General features: G+C 45.3%; 2 protein-coding genes and 1 long non-coding RNA gene across 9 annotated transcripts in view; 2 read left to right on the top strand and 1 right to left on the bottom strand.

Moving 5' to 3' along the window:
* The first annotated feature begins 8,030 nt into the window (after window positions 1-8,030).
* Window positions 8,031-12,542, top strand: SRSF5 (serine and arginine rich splicing factor 5). Of its 4 annotated transcripts, none has more exons than XM_077180298.1 (8): window positions 8,031-8,181; window positions 8,597-8,740; window positions 8,917-8,987; window positions 9,199-9,294; window positions 9,637-9,706; window positions 11,003-11,076; window positions 11,389-11,499; window positions 11,651-12,542. In XM_077180298.1, the coding sequence occupies exons 2-8, from the start codon at window positions 8,615-8,617 to the stop codon at window positions 11,898-11,900; spliced, it is 798 nt and encodes a 265-aa protein (XP_077036413.1). In that variant the 5' UTR covers window positions 8,031-8,181; window positions 8,597-8,614; the 3' UTR covers window positions 11,901-12,542. The 4 variants fall into 4 exon arrangements, with proteins under 4 accessions (XP_077036413.1, XP_054491506.1, XP_077036414.1 ...); XM_054635531.2 differs by having other exon boundaries at window positions 8,594-8,740; window positions 11,654-12,542; XM_054635530.2 differs by having other exon boundaries at window positions 8,032-8,181; window positions 8,594-8,740.
* On the bottom strand, window positions 12,186-21,039 carry SLC10A1 (solute carrier family 10 member 1). 4 transcript variants are annotated; one of them, XM_077180289.1, is made up of 7 exons: window positions 20,693-21,039; window positions 19,083-19,629; window positions 18,161-18,371; window positions 17,004-17,182; window positions 15,891-16,087; window positions 15,034-15,326; window positions 14,692-14,828 (listed from the first exon to the last, which is right to left on the bottom strand). In XM_077180289.1, the coding sequence occupies exons 2-6, from the start codon at window positions 19,484-19,486 to the stop codon at window positions 15,316-15,318; spliced, it is 1,002 nt and encodes a 333-aa protein (XP_077036404.1). In that variant the 5' UTR covers window positions 19,487-19,629; window positions 20,693-21,039; the 3' UTR covers window positions 14,692-14,828; window positions 15,034-15,315. The 4 variants fall into 4 exon arrangements, with proteins under 4 accessions (XP_054491501.2, XP_077036403.1, XP_077036404.1 ...); XM_077180290.1 differs by having other exon boundaries at window positions 15,034-15,297; XM_054635526.2 differs by lacking the exon at window positions 15,034-15,326 and having other exon boundaries at window positions 12,186-14,828; window positions 20,693-21,037.
* A 2,833-nt stretch (window positions 21,040-23,872) lies between these two features.
* Window positions 23,873-27,595, top strand: part of LOC129121980 (uncharacterized) — a 30,165-nt gene continuing 26,442 nt past the window's right edge. The window contains exons 1-2 of the long non-coding RNA XR_013182796.1: window positions 23,873-23,990; window positions 24,404-24,572. This is a non-coding gene — a long non-coding RNA (uncharacterized LOC129121980). The remainder of the gene's footprint in view (window positions 23,991-24,403; window positions 24,573-27,595) is intronic.

Genomic DNA, 27,595 nt, shown 5'->3' with positions numbered 1-27,595 from the left:
CCCAAAATAGAATTGAAGCCCCAGTGCAGCTGTCAGGAAAACTTCAAGTTTCTTTGTTGTATACAGTTTGGTCACAGTGTTACACTTTGAGTGCAGAGCCCATCAGTGTTTTGCCCGAGTCACTCTTCTCCTCTTCCATGAAGCTGCCTGCCAGAGCCAGTGCTTTATGTCCATATTTCAGTCAGACAGCAGAGCTAGGGTCATGGAGAGCATTTTTCACCAGACAAGGAGTTCATTTTCCTTCCTCTCAGCAGCACAGCCCAGAGCAGCAGAGGATGATCAGGCCAGCCTTGTAACATGAATTCAGCATAGCCTGAAGAAAAGGCTTCTGAGCTTCCAGGAGATACCCTCCCAGCAACTGATGGGGAGGGGTGGGAGGTACTGTGGGAGCAGCAACATATTTAAGCATCATGATATTTATCAGTTTTATCAGCTGTCTTTCAGCTGAGTCTAAGACATGGGAAAAACAAAGCAAGGGTCACACAAGACCAATGAAATTATCAGAGGCTGGAAGGACTTACAAGAAAAGATGAAAAGGGATAAATATGTGTTAAATATAGGTATCTCAGCTCTGCAGGACAGCTAAGGAGGGTTGTTATTACTATCCAAAAGGAACAGTCCCAGGGAAGAAAAAGGACTCTTTATCCTACTTCAAGGGCTTGTAACTCAATGTGACAGGAGAAATTCTGAAACATAAACATGGGTTAAACAGACAAAAAAATAAAGTGTCTTGTAATGTAATTTGTTAAACTGAAGTGACTTCCCACAGAGAGCAGCAGCAGCCAAGGCTCTTGGCTTGTCTCTGTGCTGGAGAGGGGACATATTTTCCTGTGGAAAGGCAGAAGGTGGTGGTGAGGAGATAGAGCAAGTAATGAAGAATGGACTGACCTGCCAGGCTCTTTGTGTTCCAGCTTTCTGCCTGTCTGGAATAGCCTGTGCCTGTGGCTTCCCCTCCTTGCCATTCAATGCCTGAATTTGACAGTAGTCATAAGAGAACTTTTCTGCTTGTGTATTTGCTGGGAACTAGCAAACTGGGGATGCTGGAGAGTCATGTAGCAGTATCAGACCCTTGGAAAAGCTGTTGTGGCATTATTTAATGCACTGTGTAGCTCAGGGGGCTGCATGAGAGAAGCCATGGCTGTTTTAGAGCTGCAGAAATGGTGCCAAATAGAAAAGAGATCTGCACAATCATGTCTTTTGTTTTGGGCAGACTCATATTCAGAACATTGTGGTGGCCAAACACTTTACTCTAGAGCAATAGGTGGAATATGTGCATGAGTTATTGAGCCTTGCAGCCTTGCATGCACTGCAGCTCACTGCACATCAGTGTCAGGGCTCTGAGGTTAACTTGGTCTGAGCTGACCCTCATACAGGCCTTTAAAGTCTACACAGAGAGTAGCATGGTTCAGACAAATCCCTATGCTTAAGAAATAAGAGGTGAACCACTGCAGAGGTCTTTCCCTGAGCCTTCCAGCTGCTGCCCCCTGGGAGCTGTCCCACCTCACTTCTATAGTTGCTGGTGCTGATCACTCCTTAATGCCTGAAGATGAGAGTGCTTTGTGGCACCAAACACCCCCTTCCTCATGAAGGGCTTCTTGCAGACAGAATCCATGTCTAAGGATAATACAAGCTAAAATCTGCTTAATTTTCTCTTACATTTAGACAGCCTTTCCAGCACTTGTGGCTGCAAGGGAAATTTTCAGTGAATTAATTGTCTTCTTGAGGGCTCGGCTGGCTGGCATTATGGGTTTGCAGAAGGGTGAATTCCAGTGCCCTCACTAATTATTCTAGCTCTGTGTTGTTGTATTTGTCACATAGATCACGGGATAGTTTAAAGGTCAAGGGCTTGATGTTACCTGGTGGCACAGTCCCCAGTAGGGAATAAGCACTTCAGAGATAAATTCTCTGGTGTGAATGTGGTGAGATGTGGATCTCATTAGTACTCCTCTGACAGCACAGCCCTGTCAAGGGGGAGGAGTGATAGTTCTGGTTCAAAAAACCAAAATAATTCTTATTAGAGTAGCCCTGAAAGTTAAGTTGGTAAAATGGAAGGAGAGAGAACAGCAAGAATGAGAAGCTGGGAGCAGTATCCTCCAGAAACAGGCCTGTCACTGAACTGACTGTGGCATCAAGTGACATCTATAGAAAGATCATGTATACATGTATCTTTAGGCAATATGAAAAGAAACACCTTGGTACTGGTATGAGAACATTCAAAGAGTTATAGTGCTTATATACACACACACCTTTTCCAAGTAACTAAAGTGACATACAAATACAATGCAAGTTATGCATAATTCCTGGATGGTTAAACAGGTACTGAAAATACAGTTTACTTTCCAGCAACATCCATCAGAAGGCTGAAGGAAGCATAATGTTATATATATGTGTATATATATTCCAATTCCTTTCAGGAAAGGGAATGAAATCTTGTCATTTTAATGAGGATCAGTTGGGCAAGCTTTGGTGCCTTTCCCTGCACGTCAGGTCATCCCATTCACTTTTATTGTTTTTGCTAATTTCAGATTTTTCTCTCTTTTTTTTTTTTTTAAGCATTTAATTTCTTCCATTTCTTCTCCTGTCTCTTTATTTACCTTTCTGGCCTGCTTTTGGGATTTCAATGGGAATAATTTGAGCATCCACTGCATCTCTTTTCATCTCAGTACATTTGGTTGTAATCATGCCATTTGCAAATTTTCTGATTTTTTCAATTGCACTTCATTTGATCATAACTCCTTTCCAGAGCATTTATTAGAATTGGTTCTCTGGTTTCCTGAAAGGTAGAATATATATTTTTGTGTAAGCTTTTTCCTTTCTTGTTTTTGTTTTACATATAGTAAATAGAAAAATGTAATGTGACCTCTATTTTAAACAGTCTTTTGTAATTACAGCCTATTGACACTTTTCCTGGACTGGGTAAGTATGTGGTAAAATGTTTTAATGTTGGTTTTTTCCTCAATTTAACTGTGTCCTAGCAATAAGAAATAAACACACCGTTGATTTGGCTTGTATTATCCTCCCCAGACTTGACCTGCATGTGAAAATAGGGTGAGATGAACAGAAGGAACTTACAGCATTGATAACTCTACAGCCTTCCACAAAGGTTTGACTTCTATTCATCAAATATAGCAGAAAACAATTTCTATTCCTCTTTATGAATGGTGTTGTAGTCTGGTGAGGAAACTGGAGTTATTGTTAAATCTTGCCTTACTGTCATTCTGCCATTCACTTCATAACTTGGCCTTTAAATATTACATCCTCTTTTCTTGTCTTCAGAGTATTTGAAACTCTTCCCAGCCTGATTCACCTGCATGTTCTAACACTACATGCTCTAATCTGTTTAACAGATTATTAATGCAGGTGTTGAATGATTCCATGCTAAGAAGAGACCCCTGATTCCCCAAAGGAATTGCTTCTAGGCTTGTCAATGAGCTATTTTGAGTGCCAACTCTAAAAAAGTTGTACTTTCAGCTTAAAATGAATTTTTACTTCGGCATTTTCCTAGTTGCTTAAAAATGGACTAAGAGATTTATTATGGTCAGGGTTAACACATCTCCATTCCCCCCCTCCCTGATAACTTAGTTATTGCAGTAAGTAGTGTTGTATTCATTTGAAATGGCTTGATCTTGACTGCCTGCCCTGTCAGCAGAAGCATCTGACCAGTTTACTGAATGAAAGTGTGTAAAAATTGATGATTTAATCTTTTGTGCCATTGCCTTTCTGACCTTTGAAGTCTGCCAATCAAAAAAATCACTGCATCACTAGGAAATCAGGCATTTGGTATATTAGAGATTTCTCAGGAATGGTTCATTAGTAACTTCACAGAGTTTAAGGATTAAAAGTGCTGTTTTCTTGAGAAAAGGTGAACTTTCTTCATCCTATTCTTCCTTTATTATGACCTATGTTCTTCATACTCTGTTTAAAGTGAGTACTGTGTCTCAATTAAGCAAACGGTGAAGATGACATGTTCAGTGTTTACAATCTGCCCTCTGCTGAAAACAAAAACTGTTGCCAGTGTTAGTCCCTAGGTCTTTGTACACAAAGAAAGTGGTTTGTTAAAACAAAGACATAGCATGATTTAAGCTGCTTGGAAATGTAATGGCAGAGCACGGCTGTTGTTGTATTTGGGGGTAGCTCTAACATGAAGTTAAATCAGAAAGGGGCTTACATGGCTTTCAGAAAAGGGCCAGACAAGGAAGGATACATGATCTTGCAGATGATCTCCTGTTACCCTCTGAAGGTTTATAAATAGCTTTGACACCATAAGGTGTTTTTGCAGCAGTCTACAGCTCACTCTCACAGTGGTCTGAGATTTCCTCACCTGTTTGCGTTCAGCATCTAAAAGTAAACACACTGAGCTGGTGTAAACTTGTTCTGATGATTCAAGGAAAAAAACACTCTTTCCACTTTGTACCTGTAATCTTCATGCTGGACCAGGTTCCAGCTGCCCATGTGCAGCTGGCAAAAATTTGCATAAAAGCTAACCTAAACCTTGTTGCATTTATAGATAATGTAAAAATGTGATGGAGCATAAGGCCTTGTCATTATTAAATTCCTACTGGGATATGATCTGATGTGATGGTGCACTATTCTGTGGTCAATGTGCCTTCTGCTTCACAGAGTGGCAAACTGCAGAGACAGGCAGTGCCTGCTCCATGTCCACGAGAGGGGATGATCAGTTCCTGCCTCTGCTCCTTCTTCCTGAGCCACAGCCATGGAAGACACACACTCACCTGAGCTAAAAGGTAAAGTCTGCAACTTCACTGTTGATCTACAGACCCCCCTGGACCTAAGGTACCTTCAGGACTAGCTTAATCCTGCTGCTGAGCTATAATTAATGGGATGTTAATTATAACATTTGGCTAGAAAGGGTGAGTGTGAGGAGCTGTTATCCAGGGCATTCTGGCAGTAGCCAGCTGAAACAAGGGTGGTGAGGCTGTGAGGGTCTGTCTGGGCTGTGGAAGAGCAGCCCTCAGTCAGGCTCCCTAACTCTACTGACTGCTCAGTGACACAGCCCCAGGGCAGCACGTTTCACCCTGAATTACAGTCTGCCAAAAAAAAAAAAAGATTCTACTTCCTAAATATACTTCTGGGTGGTGGGCAAGGGCTCTCAGCCTGACACTAAGATACAAGAATGAGCAATTAAAAAAGCTTTCCCAAAAAGTGGAAAAACAGAAAAAAACCCCAAAAAACTGTGAAAAATTCATTTCTGAATGTGTTATTCTATTATTTTTTTGGTCAATTTCCATTTTCTTTCTCCAAATATTTTGAAGAAAAGCAATTGGTGCTCAATGATTAAATTCTCTATTCAGTGTTTGCTACCTACTTGACACTTTTGTAAAGCTGTTCTTGAACCCTCGTCGCTGCTGCTTCTGAGAGAGCTACACTTATGTGGCAGTAACAGAAATATGTTAGTTTGGTTAGTCATGGAGTTCGGAAAAAAACAGAACAGAGAATGCATAGGTAACCAAGAGTACATGAAAGGAGAAAACAAAGAACAGTAGAGGAGATTAACACAGATAACCACGGTGGAAGAAGTAACAAATATATTCACCAGTAGCATTCATTCAAGAAGTCTTGTAGAACTGGGCAAAGTGCTGAGTCTCTGGCTACATGGCTTACACAGCAGCTTCACTGAGGATCTGTGGGACAGCAGGTTTTGTAGAGGGTCTTCAGCAATGCTAGGCAGTTTCTGAACTGGAGTCTCTTTTTTCCCTCTCTTGTTCCTTTTTTCCCCTGTTTCCTCCTCCTCCCTGGTTTAAAACTGTCTGTAGGGTGAGGCCATATAAACTTCCTGTATCCAGAGCATCCTGCAGCAAGTTATGCCACAGGTTACTATCAGTTGGTGAAGAAACACCTCTTTTTGCACATTTTGATCCAGACTTCATTCGTTTCATTTGATTACTTTTTTAATTACTATTTTTTTTAAATTTGGAAGAGACAGCAAAGAGTTTTTCCTTATCAACAGTTTTCCACAAGCAGATATTAAAGGTATCTGACTGAGACTTTGTTTCAACTTTCATTTCATCTTCTGCTGCCTCATGACTTTCTCACTTCCAAATAGTAACTGTATTTACTTAATTCCCTTGATTAATAAACTACAAGGATTTTAGCCTGTTTGTGTGGCTCTCAACAACCAGAACTGCAGGAATGTAGGAATATGGACACTACTGGGCTAGCCAGCAGCAATAATAATATTAATAAGGTCTAGGTGGTCTTCAGACCACCTCAAGCCAGAGGGAGGAATAGCACTGCCTGTTTACAGAAAACTTGGAGAAACTGGGTAGGAAGCAGACGTGCTTGCTCATGACCCTCACGTGAGAAATCCATGAGAGTCAAAGAGCGTGTCAACTTTTTGCTGGTAATGGACTTAGGTAATACAGGAATGTCCTAAAGAGGGATTGTTGTCTTCTGAATCTTCTCCTGAGTTTTGATGCTTTTCATCCAGTGTTCTGATGCAGGGAGATTTCTGCTTGGCAGCTACAAGGACAAGGCTTTTTAAACTGCAGCTTTGAACTCCTAAATTGAGCAGCTCTTCCTTAAAGAGGCACTCCTGCCCCTTCCTCCATTCAGTTTTGTTGAAACTGAAGTTATTTTCAGTTTTGTTTTTTTCTCACTACAAGCTGGTTTTCATGGAGTTAAACCTTCAGAAGTCTGCTTGCTGCTTTTTCCAGCACTACCTTTTGCTGGTTTAGCTTTGTGTACCAGTTCACTCTGCAGACAGGAGTGCTGGTGTTGACAGGAACAGAACAGCCTGTTCCCATGGCACCTGTTAAAGCACTGTAACTCTCTATGAAATTAGCACTCTTACATTCAGATGTGCCATCTAACATTTATCTTCCTCAGCAGGTTATGATCCACAGAGATAATCACCAGCATTGTCTTTCCTTGCTCAAAGTCCTCCCTGTACTAGAGATTTTCCCATCTGTGCATCATCCTGGCTTTTCTCACAGATGCTGCCTCTGCCCGGGACAGAAATGTGCATCTTTAGAACCCAAGAAAGAAGTGAGTGATGCTGACAGTGCCCTTACCAAACCTTTAGCTACATGGTAGCCTTTCTCATCACTGCATGCAGCAGAAATAACTTTCCCATTTTTGGAACTCTGCATGCTGTTGCAGTTTGAGGAGTGACTATGGGGCAGTCATATAAAGCTATGATGTCAGCAGCATCACGTGCTGTATTGTTCCAGGGAAACAGATGTCAGTGACTAAGCATGAAAAGGAGAAATTCATCCCATAGAGGTCGTTAATAACAGACCCTGGGTGTAACAAAGATGGTCCCCAAAGGGAAGGGGTAGGGGCTGGGACTCAGGGAAGCATGGAACTTCAGATAACAAGTCAGGAAAATGCTATTAAAAGGATCATACTGTAATTATCAAAATGCATCAAAAGAGGCAGACTGCTGCAGCTGGCTTTTTGTGTAAAGTCAACTGATCCAGCACTGCACAAATCTGGCAAAGAGGGTCACAGAGCTGCAGCCTCTGTCTGTACTGGAAAACTAGTGGGTGTATCTTCAACTTCCAGATGTCTTCTTCATTTCAAATACCCCTTGGGATAATCTCTTGCTTTTACTGCAGCCACCTACAAGCCAAACAGATAAATTCTGCAGAATTATGTAAAATGGAGACAAAGCTCAGCTCTCTCCCTTGTCGTACACATTTGATTCCAAATGAGGATTTCAGCATATCAGAAGCTCCTTATATATTTTCCTCCCTTCACTCTTTGTTTATCAGTAGCCAGAAATGCCTGACGCAAGGCCTTGCACGCACACGAGAGCGGCACAGGTTTTAGCCTGTGTGTACGGGGTGAGTAAAAGAGCCCCGATGGTTGTGTTCACCCCTCAGCACAGCTCTCCCGGCCGAGGCCCCCGGCGCCCCGGGCTGTTTGTTTATCCCCGCTGCCGCCCCAACATGGCTCCGGCTGAGGGGCGCCGGCGCAGCCCCCCCGCCCTGACCTGGATTCCCCGGGGAGGGGCGTGGCCGCCGCCTCCGCCAATGGCCGCGCGGGGCGGCGCTGACGCGCGGGGCCGCCTCCATTTCGCGGCGCAGCGCCGGTGTTGCGCAGCACTCGGAGTCGTCTGTCGCCCGGGGTGGACGTATCTGCCCGACTGATCCGCCGATTATCTGCCGCGCCGCACCGCGCAACCGTCCGGCTCGGCCTGCTCCGAGACCCACAGCCCAGGTTTGTAAAAGCTCCGGGGGCTTCCCCGCAGAGCGGAGCGCGGGGGAAACGGAGCTTTTGCGGTGCGGGGCGCTTGTTCTGTGTGCCCGGTCGGCCCGCGGGACCCTGGCCGGCGTTGTCGCCGCTCCGTTCCGCTCGGAGCGGCAGGGTCTGTGCCGGAGGCGGGTGCGGCACAGCCGCCATTTTGTGGTAGAGCGATGGCGTTTGCTTTTCTTCTTCAGCTGGGGGGGCGGGGAAGCAGCTGGGCGGGGCCGGAGGCCGCGGTCCGGGCTCCTATTGGGCGGGCGTGAGGCGGTGTCCGCCCGCCGCATTCCCATTGGCCCTTGTCGAGGGCGGGGCCGGCTGGCGCAGTGCGGCAGCGGCGGCGGGCGGTGCTGAGTCACCGGTGGGCCTGACGCGTCTGTCCCCGCAGCAGGGTCGCGCAAATACAGCCATGAGCGGCTGCCGCGTCTTTATCGGGAGGCTGAACCCGGCCGCCAGGGAGAAGGATGTGGAGAGGTTTTTCAAGGGGTACGGCCGCATCCGCGACATCGACCTGAAGAGGGGCTTCGGCTTCGTGGTGAGTGCGCCCCCTCTCCCTTCCCCACCCCGTTGGTGCTCGCTCGCGTTTGAGGTTTATGAAGCTCCTTCGAAAGAAAATCATTAACGTGCCCACGAAGGCACACCACGTGGCAAATCAGCATCTGCTCGTTCATTGGAATGTAATTGCTTGGTTTTATTGTCTTGGTTGTGCAGGAGTTTGAGGATCCGAGGGATGCAGATGATGCTGTTTATGAATTGGATGGAAAAGAACTTTGCAGTGAAAGGTGAGGTATCTTATTTCATGGCTATACAACCTTTGGGATAAAGGTTTGTGTAAGTCAATTTGTAAAAGTCAATTTCAGTTTGAATTGTGTTGTCAGTATTGGTCAAACTATTTTGGTTTTGTTTGGTTTGTCTTTGTCCTGAGAATTACAGCTGTGTACCAAAGAAGAAATACGTAAAAACACGTGTTTTGTTATGTGTTTCTCTTCACAGGGTGACCATTGAGCATGCCAGAGCACGCTCGAGGGGCAGAGGCAGAGGGAGGTACTCTGACCGGTTCAGTAGCCGCCGCCCGCGCAGTGACAGGAGGTAAGTGCAGCTTTGAGCCAGTGCAGCTTAAAAAAAGAATGCTTTGGGCTCACCCCAGAGAATGTGAGCTGCAATGAGCTATTAAAAGGTGTTATTTGCCTTTTAAGTCGTTTGATGTGGCAGCAGGATAGTGAAGATTACAGAACTTCTCAGATATGCCTGTCATCCTTAGCTTCCTCCCTTAAGTACTTAATGAGTGCCCTAGATTGCTCAGGCTATTGCGTAGCTTAGGTTATAGTACTAATGATGATATGCTGATACCAGCTCTTACAGCCTTCGTTAATATTAACATGGTTGTATTGTATTTACTGATAGAAGTCAGAATTGTTTGTTTCAAAACAGAAACGCCCCACCTCTAAGAACAGAAAATCGCCTCATAGTGGAAAATTTGTCTTCCCGTGTCAGCTGGCAGGTTTGTTGAAACATAATTAACTATTTTGACTTCATTTAATGGGTATGTAATGTAATGTAATTATTTTGTAAAACAATTAATTAAATTAAAACCTAATTTATTAAAATGCTTATGTAATTAATATGATTTTTAGTAATGTAACTTAAATATTTTGAATGAAAGCTAGTTAATGTTAATTCATAATAATAATACATTTATATGTTTGAGGATATATATTTATTTTTTTCTTGTTTTTAAAATCCATTTTAACCACATATTAAACCCTTTATTTGCCAGCCTATCTGTGTCGTTGGCCTTATGACGAGGAGTGCCTGTGGGTTATCCTAATCGTTCTGTCTTGGTCACTCTTGGTCGGGCCTGGTTGACTTTCCAGTCAGCTCCTACAATGTCACTTGGCCACCTCTAGATCTGTGTTTGCCGGTCTAGACGTAATCGATGCACTCCTTAAAGTGCCACATTGCAGCGGTCCCAGAGCGTTAACGAGATCTGATTCCTAAGTTGAGAGCTGTTCTTCCTGTAACGCTTCCGAATAACGAGGTCCTGGTCGAAAAGAGTTGAAAGATTGGAAATTAGGTGGTCGTTGGAATCCTGATCGCAGTAAAGTGGTCCTTGGTGCAATCAAGCATAGAGAATGGATCCATCCATAGTCTCCTGATAGGGAGGGCAGTGCGATTAATGGCTTCCATCGACTGGGTAGTGTTCGGCAAGTGGGTGGCGAAGAGCCAGTCGGGCATATGTCATGACGGTATCTCCGGTCGCTTAATGCAGTTTGCTGCTTGGCTAGCCTAGGGAAATGTTTATAAAGGTAAAGTAAACTATATTTTTAATGACATATGGGGCACAAAATAATTGGTGTTATGTAAATGTAATTTTGTATTCATATAAGACTTGTAATGTAAATGGAGACTGAAAAGTCCAAAAAATATATGGGTAGCATTTCAAAGTCAATTCAGTAGATATAAAAATGTGCTTTTTATTTCTTTTTTCTCTCTCTTTCTTTCTCTTTGCTACTTAATCTATAAAATCATTTTAGACTAATACTTACCCTAATGTTAAGACCCTTTTATTAGCATTTTGCTTAAAGCAATATGCTTTTCTCATTTATTTCGTGCCCTGATACAGATCGTGATACAGATAATGCAATTTTGATTACAAGTATGGCAGTTGCCATGTTTGTGATTTATCTAACGACTTCTCTTTCAGTAGTCATAAGTTTCTTTTGTTTGCTTTAAGCTACTTTTGTATAAGTAAATGTTCATTTTACTTCTTTGCGTAACAAAAGTGGTCTTGTGTTAGGATCTCAAAGACTTCATGAGGCAAGCCGGGGAAGTAACCTTTGCAGATGCACACAGACCTAAGTTAAATGAAGGGTAAGCCTATCAAGTGATCTCTTGAAAGCTGTAGAGTAACCTGTATATGTAATATTTGGGGAGGGAAGCTGGCTACTTTCAGTGTCAGCAGCTGTTCATGGCTTAATTTGCTACCCTTTGAAAATGTATGTGGGAAATGTTTGGGGAGGGGAATTTTTTGTGCTTCAGTGATGACAAGGGATAATTACGCTGAGCAGTGTAGGTTTTGGGGTTTTGTTTGTTTGGTTTTTTCCCAGTGTAAATTTTGCTTTTATTGGTAACTACAACCTGTAATAGTGAGCCTTATGTTTGGTTTGGTTCTTTTTTCCATAGGGTGGTTGAATTTGCCTCTTACAGTGATTTAAAGAATGCTATCGAAAAGCTTTCTGGTAAAGAAATTAATGGAAGGAAAATCAAACTAATTGAAGGCAGCAAAAGGCACAGGTACGGATTTCTACTCTATAATGGTTAAACTTTCAGTGAGGACCTTTGGAGTCAGTGACCAGGCAGCCGAGCTGGAGGGCTGTGGAGTGCCTGGTTGGGGCCGTGGGGTTCCGTGGCTGGCACTGAGTGGCGCTCCCCGTTGGCTCCTCAGTAGGTCCCGGAGCAGGTCACGGTCACGCAGCAGGAGCTCCTCTGGCTCGCGCAGCCGCTCTCGTTCCCGCAGCCGCAAGTCCTACAGCCGGTCACGCAGCAGGAGCCGCAGCAAGTCGCGGTCAGTCAGCAGATCTCCGCTGCCCAGCAAGAGCCAGAAACGGGCTTCTTCCAGCAGATCCAAATCTCCGTCATCTGTAGACAGGCAGAGGTCTAGATCAAGGTCCAGATCTGTTGACAGTGGCAACTGAACTATAAATAACTTGCCCTTGGGGCCCTTTTTTAAACCATACTTGCTAAAACTTGTGGTAAGTATGTGACTTTCTGTGGGAAAGGGTTTGGATGGGGAGAGGGGAGGGAAAGGGGAACTTTGTAGATGTGGACCATGGTGGGAAGGGTTATTGACTAATTGTATTAAATGTTTTTGATAACCCTTTTCTTGCTCACATTTTTTGTGAATGTCTGAAGTGTATAGTTTGTGTATATTGGCAGAGCTCTTTATAACTAAACCAGACAAATTTTTTTGTACTCTAAAGTCATCTGAACACTTAATTCTCAGTATCTTCAACTGTGAATAGCAATTAAAAGCATTAATGTCTCAGACTAATAGTTTTAGACATCTAAGAGAGCTCTCTATGTGCTGTACATAAAGCTTTATTTCAGAGGGTATTTTTTTGTGCTTTTGAGACATTGTTTCAGCTATAGGTCAGCAGATTAAGTGCTGGTCGGTACTGGTAATAAAACTTTATTTTAAAATATTTTCATTTAATAAGACTTGCACTACAATAAGAAAATGCCCATTTCACTGCCCTGTGGTAATAATATTCTAAAAAGCACTCTTATTTCTTGATACCTAAGAATAAAATAGTTCAAATAAAGTATAAAGAAACGTTTCTGCTTCTAGTTTGTTTCTTGTTGTTAATAAAGTGGTTGTGACTGTGTTAAAATGTTTCCTAAAGGTGGAGCTGTGCCAAAGTGGTAACTGTTTGGACAGGGATGAGAATTAGCATCCTTTTAAATACGTTGTGTGATGTCCTTGGATGTCTCTGTGTTCTGAAATAAGAACATGGATAATCAGGCTGTCATAGTTCATAGCAAAAAGTGGAGTGGATGAGTCATTTAGCTTTTAATGACTTGGGATAATAAGTGTGGAGTGTTAAAGACATGCAGTCAGCATTCTTCCTTAGTGTATTTGTGCATGTTTGTATGAGAACACTGAAGTGTACATAAACCATTTTTGTGAGCATTAGTCCTCATTTTGGGGGAAGAGGGATTTTTAAGTCGGTGGGTGGGAGTAATGCAGTAGTAGTACCATGAGGGTCTATGTTTTAGTGTTTGTGCCTTCTAGTGGCAGCAGTTCTCTGCAGCCCCTGTATTTCTCAAGCCCTCCCCTGCAAGAACTTAAGAATTAATTATTTTAAATAATGTGTTTTCTTATAAAGTGCTTTACAAAGCTGTTCTAGTAATCTGTAGGAACCTTTAAAAAGATCTTTGTAGCCTAGGCTCAGATTTGGGTAGATCATAGGAAGTGCAAGGTGGTTCCTCTAGGAGCAAGGTCTGGCCTTGTGGGAGGTTGGGTGTTTGGCCTCTGCAGCCCTGCTGCCCTTTCTCCTTGCTGCTGCAGAGTTTGGGGTGCCAGGCTCAGGAAGGAGGAGGAGCTCTTGTACTGTGTGGGGCTGTCTGTTGAGGTAGCAGTGTATTGGGCTGCCAGGCACTCCTGAGAGCAGGCCTGGGAAGGGGGTAGGATCCGCAGTTAACTGGGTTGTTACCACTCAGCTTTGGGGAATGGGAGGCTTCATTCTCAGAGCCTTAGTGGTGGAGATGTTCATCCCAAGAGATGTCTAGTAAGAGGGCTCTGACGTGTAGGGGTAAAGATAGCATTCACACTCATCAGGGTTGGAAAGTCAGCTGTGTAGAGATCTTGAGTCGATCATCCTAACTTGGATGATGATGGGCATCTGTGTCCAAGTGGGACTTGGCTTCCACTGGAACCCAAGTGGCTGAAGGTACTTGATGGGATGAAAGGGATCACGGACTTCTTTCAGGCTAAATGTGAAGTATTATCTGCTCCATAAATAGTTGTTCCGAATTGTGTTTCTAGACCACACTGCTTACTTGCCACGCAAGCAGCATGAACAGGTGCCTGCATTGTCCCTGGGGAGCTGGCTCTTGTAATGATGAGCTTCCTGTTAAATTCCCAGGCTTTGCAGTATGGAGGCTTATGTTGATTCCTGGCATAAGAAATGACACTGTTTATTTATTGTAGGTTCTTGGTACAAACCAGTTTATTCTTAATTAAGATGAACTACTTTGGGTTACAAGGCGTAGTCTGGACATGGGAGATGTTGATGCCAGTCTTTTCTGGTACTGTGTGTGTAGTGCGACCATACCTAGGTGGTGTCTAGAACAGGTGTGGCGTTGAGTTCAGTGACTGCTACAAAAGAAGGCATGTTTAAGGTTCATCTGGTGTTGGAACTAGAGCTTGCTGGGCCCAAACTCAGCATACAAAGGCAGTTTGTAGCCATGATCATGGTTTGTGTGGCCCCTGCTCTGGGGAATCAGTGGTACCACATAGTACCTGTTGGAGGATGGGAGAAACCAACAGCCCATGGGCTTGCTTGGCTGTGCATTTGATCTCACTGGCTTCTGCATGGAGAAACTTCACAACTCATTCTGGGTCTGTAAAGGATTTACATTAATCTGCAGTGATAGTGTCAGGATCTGCTTCCATTATGTGCCAGCAGGACAGTTACAGGTAACTGAAATGAAGAAAGGGAACTGATGTAGGCAGTGATTTTCTTATAGGAAAAACTGGGACAATCACTGGGCATGTTTTTCAGCTTCTTAAAGGGTTGTCGCAATGACTTTGAAGTCACTGGAAGTCTCCTCTCTGGTCTGACAGAGTGAGGCTTAGTCTGGAGCAAGGTCTTTGGGGAATAACCGTGGGTGCAGGTGGCTCTGTGGCTGCTGTGAAGTGAGCATATCGATAGGTTTGACAGAACAGCTGGAGACCTATGAGCTGGCTGCAGAAGGTGGAGCTTGGAGGGTTGTGAGAGCAACTGCTGCTGAATCCATATATTGTTTTCCTGGTTTTCCACTGTTTCTGCAATGTCTTAACACTGATTTCATTTCTTGAGCTCTAAATGTGTCCACACCTGCACAGATAATTTTTGCTGCATCTGAAGAAAGAGAAAAATGTGAGAATAGGCAATTCTGAAACCACGTTAGGAAAAGATTGTGACAACTACAACTGGAATTACTGGGTAATTTAAAACAAGAGGAAGGAATTTGGGATTCCAGCTGAAAGACTGAAGCCATTTTGTTTCCAGTCATTTATGACCCGGAGGCTGGAATACCACCTCTTTGTTTTAGTCTTGCCAGCACCTGCATGTCTGTTTCCAGTATCAACTGCTTTGCTCCAAACACACCCAAGGATCCAAGTGAGTGTGTTTCCCCGCCCCCATTAAGTTGTCCTCCAGCATAGCTATAAGATGTGGTGAAGTGATCCTGAAGCAGCTCTGTAGCAGCTACTCTGCTGCATCTCTTTCAAGGCAGTGGAGAAAAGTACTGGCAGCATCAGAGGGGTGGTGGGTGGAGGATCTCATTCAGCCATCTGTGCAGTCATCTGAGCTTGGAATTAGGGACCTCCTGGAGTTGGAGATGAGTCTATTTCACATCTGTACCAGTATTGTATATATTTTAAAATGAAGTTTCAATCTCTTTATGTACTTTTTAATGTACTTTTCTAGCAAAAGATCCAAATGTTTTGTTCCTTTGGCTGCAGTATTTGGCAGTTCTGTCCTCTCAGGGAATCACTTAACAGCTTGAAGCAAAGCTGGGATTTGTTGCATTAAAGAATATGTAATGTTTTTGTGTAGTTTTAGCCACACGCAAACACCTCTGTTCTTTGCATGTGCTCAGTGCCAGTCAGGACTTTCACAGGGTGTTCACTGTAGCTTAAAGCACCAGACTCTGAAAACCTGAGCACTGGTAGTTTTGATAGTATGTAGCTGTATGAAACGTCCTGCTCATGCAAGAAGTCCATGGAATATTTCTAAGGTGTTCAGTTACCTCAGAATTTTTGACTCTGATTTGAATTTAAGGTGCTGGGTATGTAATCCCTAGTTAAAGAGCAACTGGATTCTGCTTTCATAAAGCAGCGATGCATTGGTGGTTACATTGTAAGCATGTATGGCTTAGTGTGGAAAGTATAAGAACTAAAGGAGCAAAGCTGTACTTGCCATTGGCTTGCTTTATTCTGTCATGGATCCGAAAGGCCAGGATGAGCAGAAATCCTTCTCCAAGCTGGAACAGCAAGTAGAGCAGTGGGAAGAAGTACAGGGGACCAATGATCTCTGGGGCAAAGGCAACCTTGAGGATAGCTAAGCCAAGCTGTACATTCTGGCAGCCAGTTTCCATGCACACTGTCCGTCTGCACCTGAAGGAGAAAGTTAAATAGATTACAGATTCAAATTTCTTCCAAGCAACTGAAACAGAGCCCTGCCTACCTTGCTGGTGCACTTCCTGTGGCTAAAAGCTGCTCTGTCAGGAACCATACTGCAGTCCCAGAAGGTTTTGCCTCCTGCTCCATTGGCAATGGGCAGAGACAGATCATGTTACAAATGTGAACTTTGTTCACAATGGCATGGGAGGCCTTGTGTCCTACTCTGGACTCTGCAGCTTCCTGCAGAGAAGTAATCTCCTGAGGCGGTAAGAGTCCAACATATGAAGGTATAAAGACTAGGAGGATTCCTACCTGGTTTATGTAGGACAAGGAGGAGCAGGTTTTATATGTCAGGTTTTCATACTAAATTCCTGGGGCTGTAGCTGAGAATGCACTGACTGATTTGAGGTAGTAACCAGCTGGGGAATAATCGTGTCACTTGGGGTTTGAGCTCTGTTGGTATTTCTCAGTTGTTTTGCGTTTGGGTTTTTTCTTGGAAGTAATTTTTTCCCCCCAGCTTCATTACCAAGAGCAGAGGGTGGTAATATGTTTAGCAGGTCACTAGTGGCCTTAAGCCAAAACCATCCATCTACTTGTTCAGTGAACCTTCCATGGTGATCAGGTGCCTGTGTCAAAAACACCTGCTTAGCTATTCCTCCCCTCTCAGCTAAGCCAAGCAGAGGTTAAAGTAATTTCTCTTCCCACTCAAGCTGTGGGAGTCACTGGCTTGGGACCAGCTTGTACTGTGTCTGGTTGTATTCCTAGATCCTATTTTGGGTGAATGGGGTCAGTGTTCTACAGAAGTATATTCCTAAAATTCAAGTTTTCACCATTGCTCTGCAAAGCAGAGCTGCCAAATCTCTCTGTTCCTGATGAGAGAGAGAGGGGAGGGAGGTGTGGAAGAACATACCGGTCATCAAGCTTGAAGGCTGCAGAGACAGCGTAGCCCAGCAGGAATCCAGTAAGGGGCATTAAGGCAGAAGTTCCCAGGAGAGGTGGTGACAAGACAGCCATGATACAGCTTCCCATATTGGCCACAGACAGAGCAATTATAGCAGCAGATGACAGTAGAAGCATAACTATCCCTGCCTAAAGTAAAAGTGATTGAGGTGTGGACAAGAGAGAAATCCCCAGCAAAATTTGCCTCAGCTCTTAGAAGCCGCTGTACCCAGTTCTCTGTCCATCACGTGAAGTACACAGAGGGCATAAGTGCCTTTCATGTACATACATGTTACCAGTAACCAACAAGAGACCATCCTGGGCTAGTACCAAGAGAGACCTTAAATAACCAAATACCTTTCTAGTCTATGTGCAAAATGTCTGCTCTTGCTGCACAAGCTGGTTGTTTCTCAGGCATTGCTACTTCTCTCTGTCCAGGTCCCTTTGTGGCTTTAGTCTACCCCAAGCAGGTGCTGAGGAAACCACTTTACTCACAGGCAGAGCCTAGCAGAATTCTTGAGTTAGACAATGGTGTATCTGGTTGTCTGGATTTCTGTTTTGCTGTTTAAATGCCTGATGTATAAAGGAGGCAGGGATGTGATTCCAGGCACTAAGTGGGCACTTGGTGATACAGTGGCTTCTGTTGGATAGTTATCTCAACAAATTAAGCAGCAATTTTGTGATTTGATTTTTCCTTTGTGCTAGACCTCTGAGAACAGTGGAATGGTTTTAATCTGTTTTGGGGTGGCTATTGTTTGGTTGGTTTTTATCTGGGTTCTGCTTTGGTAGCAGCAGTAGTTGAGGGCAGTGCCTATGATGTTCATTAGTGCTGATGTAGTAAAAAACTTCCAAAGTTAAAACTGAAGCAAAAGGAAAATGTAGGAAGTTGGCTACAAGGTGTTTGCCTGGAAAAGATGGATGACTTCTCCTTGGGCAACTTTTTTAACCATTAAAGTGGTGAAGTGCTTGTCTTGAGCTCTATCCTCAACCCTTTAATTGATTTGTGCCATGTGTTAGAGAAGTTAATATGTCTGTGGTTCTATTTTTGAGAACTTCCCCAAGGTTCTATTTTTGAGAACTTCCCCAAGGCCCTTGATTGAAAGGCAACTAGCACAGGATACTTCTTACCTTGGTGATAAGGCCAGTGTACTGTGGTTTCTTCTCATTCAAGATGATGCCAGTGGCACAGGGGATTAGCATCAGCACCAGGGAGGTGATTATTCCTTTGTAAGGTACCTTGCCCTCCAAATCACCCTCATACAGTCCTCTCGAGTACAGGTACAGAAGCAGTGGCATTAATCCAATTGCCAGGACCATGGAGCATGCGGTCATTACAACACTGAGATGAAGAAACAACCCCTCAGTAGAAGAACAACACTTTTTAAAAATGGAATATGCTAATCTGATTACTTGCCTGGACAGATGATTTTAATAGATGACTTTACTTTGCTTTTTCCCAACTTGTCTCTGAGATCTCCCCAACATCACTGTCAGATTGTAGAAGGATGTGATATGAATCAAGAAGGGAGAAAATGACTCAAGCTTCATGCTGAGAAAGGGTACATACATACCCATGACAAGGGTACAGTTCACATTTCAGAAATTCACTACTGAGAGAAAAAGTAATACTTTGTATTTTCGTGCTGTATCTTGCTTATCGCTAGGTTTGTTGGAGAGTGGTGTTCTGCTAGTTCAACATTTCTCACTGATGCAGCCTCTTCAGGCAGCATGATCAGGGCACACAGAACTGCATGTATAGACACAGCATATATATATATGCTCTATGTACTGCTACGTGGAGATGAAAACGTGTTCCTGCACCCATGTTATCAAGAACAGCATGCCAATGATTCAGAGAAAGGTACAAAGTGCCATTGTAAAACAGGGACAAATTAACTTATTGAGCAATATGGGTGCTTTAAAAATGTTTTGGATTTAGTATTTCAGTCTTTGTCCAGCTTCTCAGGGCCTCCTAATGTTGATTAAATTAGTTTCTGAACCAGCCATATAACTAGATTAGCCTGGACAATGAACACATAGCTTTCCTTACCTGAGGTTCATGTCCCCTCTCAGTGCCAGGCTAAAGATGTTGGAGAGGTTTCCCCCTGGGCAGCAGCCACAGATGAGGATGGCCAGGGATTCTGGGGTGCCCAGCTGGAAGAGCTTGCCCAATATGAATGCTGTCAAGGGCATGATGCTGTACTGAGCCAATATGGCTATTGCCACACCTTTAGGTCTCCTGAGGTGAGCTGTGATCTTGGCTATCTCCATTGTACATCCCAGAGACACCATGATGACCAGGAGGACCACGATAAGGATTACATTCAGGGCTGTGTCCATAGCCTGCTGTCCAAATGCAAGTGGTGGTGCCAGACTGGTCAGGGAGGTGCTGCTCTGCATGCAACCTGGGCTCCAAAGTTCTGGGCTATCAAAAGCTCCCTTGGTCTCGTTCATCCTGCTGAGGGGTTAGGAGGTCCCTTGTTCTGTAAGTGGCTGGGAAGGTGAGGGAAGAATTGATTCAAAAGTCCAAATAACATTAAATTAATGGAAGCAAAACATGAGCTCTCTTTCAGGACACCACTCTTAGCCTTCAGCACCTGTTGAAACAGAAATCTGCATTTAGAGCAATCAGCTGTGAACCCCATTCATTTTGGAAATATCCTGTGCAGTTTGTGTATCTTCTGCTCTGGTCCTCCACTTCTTCCAGCATCCACCCTCACAATGAGACAGCTGGTTGAGAGCAAGAAGAAGACAGCTCAAAGTGTGTACAGAAGACAGGTAAAAATGGGCACTTCATACAGAGTAAAATGAACCAGAGCTCCTCTCATTCACAAGATACTGCTGAGGCCAATACTTGAAAACATGATGCATCCAGGGTACTTTGTTTTTAATGAGATTATAAAATACTTATTCTTCTGGCCATAAATGAAGCTTTTGATAGCGAAGTCTAGGAAGATATTACTATGCGGATGAGTAATTTCCCTAGTAAACTCTTAGGGGCCTTCAGATCTCTTTTCCTGATGTAAGTCTGCCACTGTCTAGAAATATTTTGGTTGCATATAGGAATTAATTCTCCAAGCCTTACCAACTTTGAAAATATTATTCCCTCCTTGGTGCTGAAGGAAAGTTCTGCATGGTAGGTACCTCAACTGACCTCTGCAGCACAAGGCTGGGCCCCATGGGCACAGCAGTGCTGCATTCAGGGCCTGGGGTGTTCTGCATTGTGATCCAGCTGGGGCTGCAGACATCACACAAACTGTCCAAGCAAAGCCAAAGAGGCAGCTGTTCCCCGGCCCAGATTGGTACCTGCCCTGTGTTTTCAAGGCTGCATGGCATGACACGCACTCAGTGCTGTGGTGTGCAGGGAAGCTGGTGCTGGGGCATGATGAGGGACTGGAAAGGTGGCTGATCCTCCAGCTTCTGCAAGGGTGAACTGCTGCTTATCCTGCCACTGCTCCCTGTCCCTGGCTGTAATATGGGATGGGCTTCCCTACACCTCCCATGCCCTCAGGTGTCATACTTCCTGATCCCTCAGCAGGTTTTGCCTTCATCTAAGGCAGTTATTGCCTTCAGATTGACCTTAGTCATCCCCTAGGTCAAGGGAGGGACTCTAGAAACAGAACGGAGCATGTTAAATCAGAGCAAAATGGATGCTGTTACCTTAGTGCCACTGGATGCAGCTGTAGGAAGCTTTGGCAGATCACCCTCTGCTCCATCCTTTCCTGGCTGGGCTTGGTGAGCGGTAGTACTCTTCAGTCCTCCAGCTTCAAGAAAATCCCCCTTGGTAAAATCCCATCCTCTGCTTGCAGGGTATAAAGCCTGGGTCTAAAAGAGCCTCACAGAGCGGGAAGTTGCTGTTCTTTGGTAGTTGTACTAACAGGACTGGGGAAGGGATTTTAACTGGGGAGATTTGCTGCACTATGGCTGAGCTCTAAATCCTTGCTGAAGGGTATTATGACGCTGCAGTAGCATGTCCATTGCTTCTATTCATCTGGTAGCTCAGCAGGCTCGGCCTCTGCAGCCCTATTGCTCTGGAAACATTGCTGGAGGCAGGCAGGAATGTCAGAGCTCCGTGTTCCTCCCCACTTGCTCTTGCTTTGGTTGGGAACTTTGTTTTCCAGGCTGGCAGCCAGGCCGGAAAAGCACCAACAACAGCTCAGGAGGCCAGCACAGTCATCCCCATCGGGTGGGAAGGAGCAGTGCCTGTGGCTCTCAGTGGCTCTGCACATCCATGCCCATGGCTTCTCCTACACCCTTGTGAGCACCACACTGCTCTTCTTGGACACAAGGGGCCCTTCAGTAAGTCACAGATGGTGCCTTGAGCCCCTTGTGTCACTGTGGTGGCATAGTAGTGCCTTGGCTCACTGCTGGGCTCTGGATGAGCAGGTGGGGTGAGGAGCCCTGCAGCACTGTGTGCATTTTGATTTTCTGTAGGCATCTGCAAGACTACCAGGCACAAGCAAGGGCTGCCCAAGTAGTACATGGGCAAGATCCATACGAATTAAGATAAAGTGCAGGAGCAAAGCCCACAGCAATTCTTTATCCCTCACTTCAAGAGTTTTTCCCCTGTGAATCCCCAGCCTTCCTAAAGAAATGCCTGGTTTTCACCATGTTTGTCTTTCAGCTGTGTGCTGAATTTTGTAAGAAAGAACGAGTCAAGCCAAGCAATAAAGTGCTTATAAAGTGCTACTGCCTCAGCAGCACCTCCTCTTCCCCTAAACTCAGTGTAGCTCAGGTTTTTAAAATGACAATGTTCTAACATTCTCACCCTTTCCAGGACTGTAGAATAATGTTTAAATGACTCTAATAATTAAAAAAAATGCCTGTTAGTTGTACATTGTTCAAGCATTCCTACTGGTTCCTGGTAGTTAATGGAGGAAACACCACAGGAGCCAAGGAAGAGACTGGTTGAAGAAAGTAGGATCATTATTTCACTCTGGCTCATGCTTGGACATCTAGTTATTTGACGTGGGCACCAGAGCTGGGAGTTTGCATTGAAGTGTGGCCAAAGAGCTGTATCTCAGCTGTAAAGCTGCTGCTCCCGGCAGAGGGGCCTGGGCGGTGGGAAGGCTGGAAGAGGAGTGTGCTCCCACTGCGGGGCAGCGGGCCCGGGAGTCGCACCTGGTGCCCAAGGACCCGCCTTGCCTCAGAGGATGCGCTCGCCTTGCAGGAGCCGGCTGTTTAACCCCTGAGCAAAGCGTGCCCTTTCCGTGCTTCGGCCGCTCCCTGGAAGGCCTCAGCTCCTGAAAGGAAAACTCCCAGCTGCCCTTACAGTGCTGTCTGCCTTTCAGTGCGAGCTGAGGGGCGCTGCAGCAGCCGGGCCCGCGGGAGGGCACTGAGGGCTGAGGGGCGCTGCGGCAGCCGGGCCCGCGGGAGGCCTCTGAGGGCTGAGGGGCGCTGGGGCAGCTGGGCCCGCGGGAGGGCACTGAGGGCTGAGGGGCGCTTGGGCAGCCGGGCCCGCGGGAGGGCACTGAGGGCTGAGGGGCGCTGCGGCAGCCGGGCGGGCGCAGCGTTGGCCCTGGCCTGGCTCGGCAGCCGCGGCGGGTCCTGCCCGGCCGGTGCCGCTGGAGGGCAGTGATCGCATGCCCGGAGAGGAGAGCGCACCGCCCAAAACACACCGCCCTAAGACTGCTTAGGTCGCCTTGACCGAGTAAGATATTCCAGATTCACAGGTACGGTCTAATGCAGCAGGCATCAAGCGATGCTTAGCAAGCCGGAGGCATTGAAGGAAGTGCTTAAAAAAAGAATAAGAAAATGTATACGACTTTGCAGACTTCCTGCTGGACCTCAAAATTAACTGTGTTGTGGATTTTTGTTGTTGTTGTTGTAAGGAGTTAGTGCTTCATGCTTTTATAATGCAGCTTCAGAAATTCCTCTGATATATATAAAATGGTTTATGTGCCCCTTTCAGTGGTCGGGGGCTGAAGTCCAATTTCTTAGTTTGCAGCTGGGATCATCATCTCTCCTGTGTTTTTACGGAATTTAACATAACTTGAGCTCAGTCTAGTGGCTGCCTAAAGGCCCTGTTTCAGCAGACGTGCCCAACAGGAGCAGTGGTGCTTGATTATGTCAGATTTCACACTGTTGGCCCACAACACAAGACATGTCTTTGACCTCTGCTGCCCACATTTTGCTCAGGTAAGATTTGTGAAAACAGTGGGAACTGTACTGTTATGTGCTTGGCTAATCAATTTGCTAATTTCTGTATGACTTTGTAGCACTTTGCCCACCACAGCCCTGCCCACATGCGGGCATTATGCTGGAGTGGGAATGTGAACAAGGAGAACTTCTGCAGAGACAATCATGACCTGGCATGACTTGTTCCAGCTGTGGCTGAGGGCTTTGTCCCTGCTGGAGACCCAGGGTGGTCTTGTCAATGTCAGCCAGAGCATGCCCCTGTTGGCCAGCAGTGAAAAAGAAGCTTGCTCTGATGCCTCTTCTCTGTCAGATTATTTTAAATTTGAGTTTGCTGGGCAGGTAGGCATTGTTTATACCCTGAGCAGTGTAGGCAACTCTGTAGAAAGAAATTCTGCTCCCGAGAGCGTGAGATGCTTCAGTCATTTACACCAACATTTTTATCATATCAGTGCACTGAATCTCCCTCTGAATTTCTTGAGCGAGGCTTTCCACCAGCACTGGGAAATACCTAAGGGCCTTGGTGAGTGGGAAGGGTCCTACCCCATCCTTCCAGTGGTGATACTACCCTAAGGATTTTAAGTTATTCCAGACAGAGAGCTCTGGAGAAGGGTTATGTGTATGGTAGGCAAGCCCAGGTTGCCATGGATTTCTGCCTGCTGTGATAGATTTTCTGTTTCCTCAAGGAACCTGTAGCAGTGGCCAGTGTGACAATACATGGCAAAGACTGTTTTCCCTTGGTGGGAAGCAAGCTGCAGGTCTGGGGCAGAAACCCCCCTGCTGATGGGTTGAGGGGAGCTCTGGGGGCAACCCATCTTCCCAGGTACAAAGAGTGTCTCTGTTTTTCCTACCTCTGTCTGCAGGAAGGGTGTCAGTGTGGTGTTGAAGCAGGTTCACCTCAAGGGCAGATTTTTTATGAAAAACTCTATAGAAGGAAGTCTGTTCGTGTCTGTGATGCTTATTTTTCTCTGTAGGAAGAGATATTTTTATTGTCCATTGTAGTTATTTACTATGTAATTAGTGGGTCTAGGTAATCTTGAATGTTTCATTTCTTTAGGGACCAGATGTCAAAGACAGCTTCTGAAAAATTGGACAGCTTAAGTTTTCTTGCAACTTTGATAAAATGGTGTCAGCAGGACATTTCCCTAAACCTGTCTCCAATCGCTATAGCCTTGACTATTGCTCTTAGCTTCAGAGGAGAAATGAACATTAACTACTGTTCTTTGACCTTTGCAGGGTGATAACTCTACAGAAAATGCTGTGTTCTCTCTGGGTCATGTGAGAAGCCTCTTTGGCATGAGCTTGTGAGAGCTGCTGTGGGCAGCAGAAGGTTGCCCAGTTGTTTGCCTAACTTCCAGCAGTGGATGCTGTACACCTACAAAAGGCAATTGCACCTTCAGCTGAGGTGAGTATACTTATTTTGTATCAAAGCTTATATTTTAAGTCATTTCTTTCATTAGGTTGTGCTCAAGTTCTAACATCATAGCTTTAAACTGCTCAATTAGTGACATGCACTAGTCCTTCTTCCTTCTTCCTACATAATGAATATGAAGATTTAATACAGGAGATGGTTAGGAAAGTGGAAAATAAGAAATAAGGTGCTCAGGAATAGCCAAGGATTAATGAAAGAGTCCAAGACCCTCACGCATGCACAGAAATGCTGGTGTGAAAGACTGGCTCCCACAGGACACTCACTGGGGTGTCCTGAGTGTTCCAGCCCAGGGGAGCACCCCAAGTGGGCATGGAGGACAGCAGGGATTCACAAGGCAGCACCATAGCTAAGGGGCACCTGAAACCACCTCCCAAGGGATGTTTGAAGCCTGGATAGTCCTGGACTGCTGGCCAAGCTCTTGTGACCACAATGCATCAGCAGAGAAATCATAAGTAAGTATCTGGGTGTTCAGCAGCACTTGGATATGGGGACTTGTTTGTTTACAGTGTGAGCTCTGTGAGTGCTCAGTGCTGTGGCTATGCCACTGCTTTTTAGTTTGGATTGGTGCACTCCATTTACTTTGTTCCCTTTTTCTTCAACTTGTACTTGTTGTGACTGGACCCTGATTCAGTCTGAAGAGCCAGGATGTGCAGAGTTTATGGTCTTCACTTGCAAGGGAAGAGAGCTGGACTTATTTCCTTGCTTAGCATTGTGCTGTAAGATGCAGGCGAGCCAATTTCTGCCTCTCTTCCACCATCCTGCTAAAACTCTGTTACTGCCTGCCTAGACAGAGCTATTGGCTTTTTTGTATGGTGCAGATGTGCCACAAAAATTTCAAGAGGACTGTTGAAAACCCTTTGCTAATTTGTACTTTACCCATCTGCCATCTTTGGCAGCTCCTTAGGCCCATGTGGGCTGAGGTCTGTCTAGAACAGCAGCCTCTGGGTGGCTAGATCCCAGTTTGGGTGCCAGACATATTCCTATTCCTCATGAATGTTTTGCTGCTGACTTTCTGGGCTGGTGGAAAGCTTGTGTGTTAGGCACTGCTGTGTTATTGGTATTCCTGTGGTCAGCCCCTGTGCTTGGGGCCTCTCCAGGCACCCAGGCAATGCAGTGCTTTTGTCTTGCTTTAATTAATTAGAGTAGGACACAACTATTAGCAGCGTGTTTTTGTTTCCATTTGTTCTGACAGCAACCAAAGGAAGCCATTATCTCTGCGAGAGGATGTTTCAGCAAGTGCTGTGGTAAATAAAGCTAACAGGATCAGTGCAAAGGAGAGGATCACATTCTCTTAAGGACAGCAATCAATAATCAGGCTGTTACATGCCAAATCCTTTCAAGAGACATGATAGCGAGTTCACACTCAGATCAGCCTTTAATCTTGGAGGATCACTGACCTCTCTACTGGCTGATATATTTCCCACAGTCTACCTGCTCTGTGACACACGTCCCCCTGTAAGATATGTGGCAGTTCTTTCAGTGCCTTTGGACACAAAGAAAATAAGTTAATGGCACCCACCTGCCCCTTTTGGCCAAGACATTTCTGTATGGATCAGGCTAAAGATGGAAGGCCAGGTCTGGGCTTCACACTGCATAATGTTTTGCAGCCTTCCCTGCTCCATGAGCAGCAGCAATGCTGAGCACACCATAAGGTCCTAGAAACTTTGTGCTCCTCTGGCCCCTAAGGCAGGGAGAGCAGCCTCAGTTTTAACTTTCCTGCAGCGCTTGGCTGCAAGCAACATTATTATTGGAAACAAAATGACACTGAAGACCTGTTCTTCATGCTGACAAATAAAATACTTAAGCAATGTGATGTTGGTTAAAACATCTTAACATTTTTTTGTGCAACCCTAGAGAAAAATTACTTCAGGGTGTTCATTCTTGAGATCTCCAGTGTTTCCTATACTCCTCATTTTAGTGTAAGCCTTTTATCTTTGTTGTTTGGTGCAAAGGTGTGGGCATTAGATGAGCTACTCAATTCTATTTTTTAAAAAAATAAGTTTGTTGCCCTCAGGGATTTGCAGAAAAGTTTGAAAATGTGATCATAAATTTCAGGAAACCAGAGTGCAAGTAGGAAAAGCTCAAATGTTTATAATTTTCTGTGAAAAACAGAACAAAATGCCTTGCAATTTTAAAGCTGTGATTCTCTGGAGCCTGATGCATAATTTTTGAGTATGTGGGGTTAGCAGTGCTGGAAAGGATGCTTTTCTCTCCCCAGATCATATTTTTCTGCTGGGAATTTTAATTACCAGCTTTAACTCTTTCTGCACCTTTTTCTTGGCCGGCCTCCCCTGCAGCTGAGGAGCCTCCCCCATCTCTGGGGGCTTGGAAGGGCAGCCAGAGGTGGTGACAGTGGCCAGGATTCCTGAAGTGGCAGAGGCAGGGCTGCGCTGCCTGGTTGTGTTTGGCCACATCCTTCAGCCCTGCTGGACAGCAAAACCTTTCCAAGGTCTTGCAGCCCACTGTCCTCGTGGGGAAGGTCCAAGGAGCTCACCAGGGGCAGGAGCACCCCTTGTCCCTGCTCAGTTGCAGCCAGGGTGTGAACAGCTTGGCTTGGAGGATTATCTCCCACCTGCAAAGCTTGCTGTAGGGGTGTGATCTTCCCTGAGGACTCATGAAGAACAGGGGCTCTTTCCTCCAGGGGCTTGTTTGCACGGCTGGTGACTCCTATGAGCAGGGCCCCAGTGTGACCCTGCTCTCAGCAGGGCACAGAAAGGCACAGTGCCTTCCCAGAAATCCTGCAGGGATACAGCAACACTGCTGGGCTCTTCCCTCTGCTTCTCCCTTCCCAAGCCACATCCCTTGGGCACTGCTCTTTCATATTTTTAGAAAGCACAGTTGATGTTTTTCAGCGCTGGCTTTGCACGTCAGCAGCCATTGCACAATGAGCTCTCAGGGGCCATTTATTTCACAAGCCAGGGTCGAACCCTGTGACAGCGCTTTCCGTCACCTCCTCAAGAGCACTCTGGGCTCCAGTTGCTTCAAAATGGCAGCTA

The sequence above is a fragment of the Agelaius phoeniceus genome, chromosome 6, assembly GCF_051311805.1.
Source record: "Agelaius phoeniceus isolate bAgePho1 chromosome 6, bAgePho1.hap1, whole genome shotgun sequence".
NCBI lineage: Eukaryota > Metazoa > Chordata > Aves > Passeriformes > Icteridae > Agelaius > Agelaius phoeniceus.
The sequence above is the reverse complement of the archived record's forward strand: the minus strand, read 5'-3'. Positions and strand labels throughout refer to the sequence as shown.

Excerpts from the sequence above, each read along its gene's own strand:
- SLC10A1 (XM_054635526.2), bottom strand. The coding sequence starts at position 19,486 with ATGAACGAGACCAAGGGAGCTTTTGATAGCCCAGAACTTTGGAGCCCA. Across the intron at positions 18,372-19,082 it reads AGAGGGGACATGAACCTCAG|TGTTGTAATGACCGCATGCT; the intron begins GTAAGGAAAGCT and ends TCTTCATCTCAG. Across the intron at positions 16,088-17,003 it reads GCCTTCAAGCTTGATGACCG|GTGCAGACGGACAGTGTGCA; the intron begins GTATGTTCTTCC and ends TTTCTCCTTCAG.
- SRSF5 (XM_077180298.1), top strand. The coding sequence starts at position 8,615 with ATGAGCGGCTGCCGCGTCTTTATCGGGAGGCTGAACCCGGCCGCCAGG. Across the intron at positions 9,707-11,002 it reads CTTCCCGTGTCAGCTGGCAG|GATCTCAAAGACTTCATGAG; the intron begins GTTTGTTGAAAC and ends GTCTTGTGTTAG. Across the intron at positions 11,077-11,388 it reads AGACCTAAGTTAAATGAAGG|GGTGGTTGAATTTGCCTCTT; the intron begins GTAAGCCTATCA and ends TTTTTTCCATAG.